The 4,470-nt window shown below is 28.3% G+C and overlaps 1 protein-coding gene across 1 annotated transcript in view; it reads left to right on the top strand.

Annotated features, from left to right (window-relative positions):
* The window catches only part of LOC106463941 (myosin heavy chain, non-muscle-like), a 133,052-nt gene that overhangs the window by 83,857 nt on the left and 44,725 nt on the right, over positions 1–4,470 (top strand). The window contains exons 12-13 of the mRNA XM_013924031.2: positions 2,005–2,175; positions 3,384–3,548. Of these exons, the coding sequence (XP_013779485.1) occupies positions 2,005–2,175; positions 3,384–3,548 (336 nt within the window). The remainder of the gene's footprint in view (positions 1–2,004; positions 2,176–3,383; positions 3,549–4,470) is intronic.

A 4,470-nucleotide genomic window follows, 5' to 3' on the forward strand; every position in this document is an offset into this window, starting at 1 on the left:
TACATTATGATAGTAAATTGTACTTGTAATAAAATACATTATGATAGTAAATTGTACTTGTAATAAAATACATTATGATAGTAAATTGTACTTGTAATAAAATACATTATGATAGTAAATTGTACTTGTAATAAAATACATTATGATAGTAAATTGTACTTGTAATAAAATACATTATGATAGTAAATTGTACTTGTAATAAAATGCACTATGACAGTTAATTGTACTTGTAATAAAATATACTATGACAGAAGTTGTATGGTAATACAAGTACATTTCTATTATGCTTAGTGTGACTTTTTTATTTATGTTTTACATGCATTTTTTAAGTATTGAGTTCACATCTGCATATTAAGTTTCAAAATTTAAGTAAAATAATAATTTTAACTTTTTCCACAAATTTTGTTCAGAAATATTTTAGAATTGATATTTTGGCCTTTGTGTAACATTTATTTAGTGTAATTCACAAAACAAGAAGAAATATTCAAACTTATGCTGCACAGATATTAGGAGTCTCACATCTAAACAGTGGAAATATAGATATTGCTTTGGAATTTTTCTTCAGTGTTTTCCACTAAGAAAGTATAATATCTTGAGAATATAATCATCCATGTCTTGTTTCTCATGATTTTTTCCTTCTCAGTTTGAGGTTTTTTTTATCACAGACCTTTGTTCTCACCCTTTTTGAGTTTACAGGATGTTGTCTAAACAATTAATAATGATACACAATTTTGTAAGTTGCTATAGACAAAATTTAAATACCATTTGATAGAACAGATTATAAACTAATTATATCAATGTAAAGTAAGAAAAGTATCAGCAGTAACTCGTGGTTTTATGAGAAAGTGACTAGACACAACTTCTGCACAGATGAATAAAGGAATCTGATGGGAAGTTTAGAAGACTTAGGAACAAACCTTATAGTTTCTTTTTCTTTGTGTTCTATTAGACATTCTTTTCATCCCTGAAGGTGTTTTTGTTTGAAAACCACAGAATTGTTTTTCTATGGTAAGATGACACGAAGCTTAATTAGGTTTAACAAGTGCAGTGACTCAAATCCTTACTTATTGAATGTTATTGTTAAGCTTTATCATATTAAAAAAAATGTACATAAAATAACTTATTATTTATTGAAAACAAGCTATGTTTATTAGATAAGTTGATCTTGACCAAGAATATTGTTTAGCAAAAATATTATCTAGCCTGGCAAAGGTAATGATGACACCACTTTGAAAGGTCTGGTCTTAGGTTATCAATAAATCTCTGTGAGTTTCACATTTTTTTTTACAATTATATCTGGAAGTACTAACAATTTACAAAATGAATTATCAAAAAAGATATGTTAATGAATATCAGTGAAGTTGAAACTGACTGGATATATAAAATTGAACTCTCCAACAGTACCTAGTTTCTGCATAGAAAAGTTATATACTTTTTATCATTTTGCTATGTGATACTGTTTTGAAAAAACTTAAATTCTTAGATGAAACATTAAGTTTCACACAATTTATTTAAGTATTTCTCTACTGTAAGAAAAATACTAATAATGAATCTTGAAATATCATCGACACCCCTCCAGTCTGCTAAGACTTAAATATGAACTCTGATTTTGTTTCAAGGTTCTCACTTGTAAGTTGAAAATGCTGAAAAAAAGATCTGTAAATAAACCATAATCAATTTATAAAGCTTGTGACAGTTCCAAATATTTTTCTGTAGTTTTAAAAATTAAAATAAACAAAACGCAGTGCATTTTAGACGTTGGTATGCAGCTTTAATATTTGTAGCTCCTGAAGGTTGTAGGGTATACTGATCTGTGAGCTTACTAGAGCAAAGCTCAGGAATTCCTTGTCTGATATTATGGATATTTCTGGAATTAATTTAGGTTTTACACTGTGTGATTTTTCAAGTTCCACACGTATTTTGTTCATTGTTTTAGTAGACAACAGGATGTGAGACCATTCTGATAGATAAAACCTGAATTAAAAACTTTTATATTAACTACAGATGAATTCTTTTGAACAACTGTGCATAAACTACACCAATGAGAAGTTGCAGCAGCTTTTCAACCACACCATGTTCATTCTGGAGCAAGAAGAGTATCAACGAGAAGGAATTGAGTGGAAGTTCATTGACTTTGGACTCGACTTACAGCCAACCATAGATCTCATTGAAAAGGTTTGCTAGAGCAACTTTTTTTTTAATTGAAACATTTTATAATGTATTGTTTTTATGTAGAATTTATTTATTTGCTTTTCGTTTTTCAAATTATTTGAATTTTTAATCCATACTTCTTTTAATTGTTAAGGTTGAATAAGCTAAAGAACTCATTGAATGGTTATAACATTTTTTATCTACATGTAGATATAGTTGTACTTTTTGTGCAAAGGTTAAACAAAACATTACATCTGCATACTTAATGTATACTTTTGTATGAGTGTTAAAAAATAAATTGCATGTTTGTGTACTTGTTCTAATAACTTTAGAAGCTTTTCATTTACAGTTCTTTTATTTGTATGTTTATTTAACATTTAATTGTAATAATTCTGTTTGCTTGATGTAGTTCATGGTTTTTGGAGCTAAACACTTGATATTTTCTTAAAGCAATGAAATCAAATTAAAACACTATTGATGCTGTAGACTATTCTATTTTTATATAATGAAAAATGTTCAGTATTGGTATTTATAATTGGAACTTGAGGAGAATTTAATAAATTTTTGTAACAGATTTTCTGTGTTTTGATGATCACATGTTTAGTTAATGTTGGCCTGCAACTAGTGTGAGAATTTGAAAATAATGGTTTTTAAATGATTGTTTTAGCTCAACACTTCATATAAAAGTGAGTTTTTATGAACATAAATTTTCTGGGATTTTATAATTACAGTTGTGATATGAGCATTATGCATTTTAATTAAAACAAACTTAAATTGTTCATTTTTTATGTGATAACTCCTGGTGACAGCAGCTTAAGTTTTTCTTATCAAACTGTTATATTTATAATTTTATATTTGTTTCATGTTTTAAGCTTTCATCAGTGACTTTTTCTCTTAGTAACCACAATAGATTTTCTTTGCTTTCAAACTTGTATGTACATGACTAATATTGAGTTGCAAAAGTTGAGAATTAATTTGACAACTTCTGTCTGTTAGATATTTTACTAACACATTTTCTTGTAGCTATATTCTCTATGAGGTTTTTTCTCTTGCAGTAAAACAATTAACAGTTTAAAGAAGTTCTATACACATTTTCATGTATGTCTGTGTTTAATTATTGTACAAACTATAAGTTTTCGTACAGTTTGTGTGTATAGATTCTAAGGCTGTATATTTGTTCTACAGAGTGTTTTGATAATTTAATATTCTTTAAATCAACTTAATTCTTGCAGCCCATGGGGATATTTGCTCTTGTCGATGAGGAATGTTGGTTTCCTAAGGCTACTGACAAGACTTTTGTGGACAAACTTCTCAATGCCCACAACACTCACCCCAAGTTTGTTAAATCAGACTTCCGTGGAGTAGCAGATTTCAGTATCATACATTATGCTGGCAAGGTAAAACTGTTTCACTTTTTTTTTTCTCTTTCATTTAAATTAGTAACATAACAATATTTGCTATTTTAAAATTTGGGTGAAATTGCAGCAAAAATGTTTAATTCAGTAATCTTTTGAAAGTTGTATATTGATATTTAGAAATTAATTGCACCTGTTATTTAATGTCCATCTTGCAAAACTCAGTCTTTTATAATTTAGTTAAGAAGATCATACTTATCCATTGAGTTCTACAATGTTACTAGATATGGACTTTTTTAAGATAACAATTCCTCAACACAAATCAAATAGTTTATTGTGTGACTTCCAAAATTTTACAGAACTTAGACTTTTAAACTAGTTAATAAGACTGTAATACTTGTCACTTGGCCTAACAAGTTGTAGGATGGTTTGAATCTTGGCTGTAAGTAGTTAATAATATTGTACTGTTTGTCACATGGAACTACCAAGTTCTAGGATGTTATAAAGTTTGTACTTCTGTAAGTAGTTAATAATATTGTACTGCTTGTCACATGGCTTACCAAGGTCTAGGATGTTATAAAGCTTGAAGTTCTGAAAGTAGTTAATACTGTACTGCTTGTCACATGATCTACCAAGTTCTAGGATGTTATAAAGTTTGTGGTTCTGTAAGTAGTTAATAATATTGTACTGTTTGTCACATGGTCTACAAAGTTCTAGGATGTTGTAAAGTTTGTACTTCTGTAAGTAGTTAATAATATTGTACTGTTTGTCACATGGAACTACCAAGTTCTAGGATGTTATAAAGTTTGTACTTCTGTAAGTAGTTAATAATATTGTACTGCTTGTCACATGGAACTACCAAGTTCTAGGATGTTATAAAGTTTGTACTTCTGTAAGTAGTTAATAATATTGTACTGCTTGTCACATGGCTTTACCAAGTTCTAGGATGTTATAAAGTTTGTAC

Source organism: Limulus polyphemus, unplaced genomic scaffold (genome assembly GCF_000517525.1).
Source record: "Limulus polyphemus unplaced genomic scaffold, Limulus_polyphemus-2.1.2 Scaffold1523, whole genome shotgun sequence".
Taxonomy (NCBI): Eukaryota; Metazoa; Arthropoda; class Merostomata; order Xiphosura; family Limulidae; genus Limulus; species Limulus polyphemus.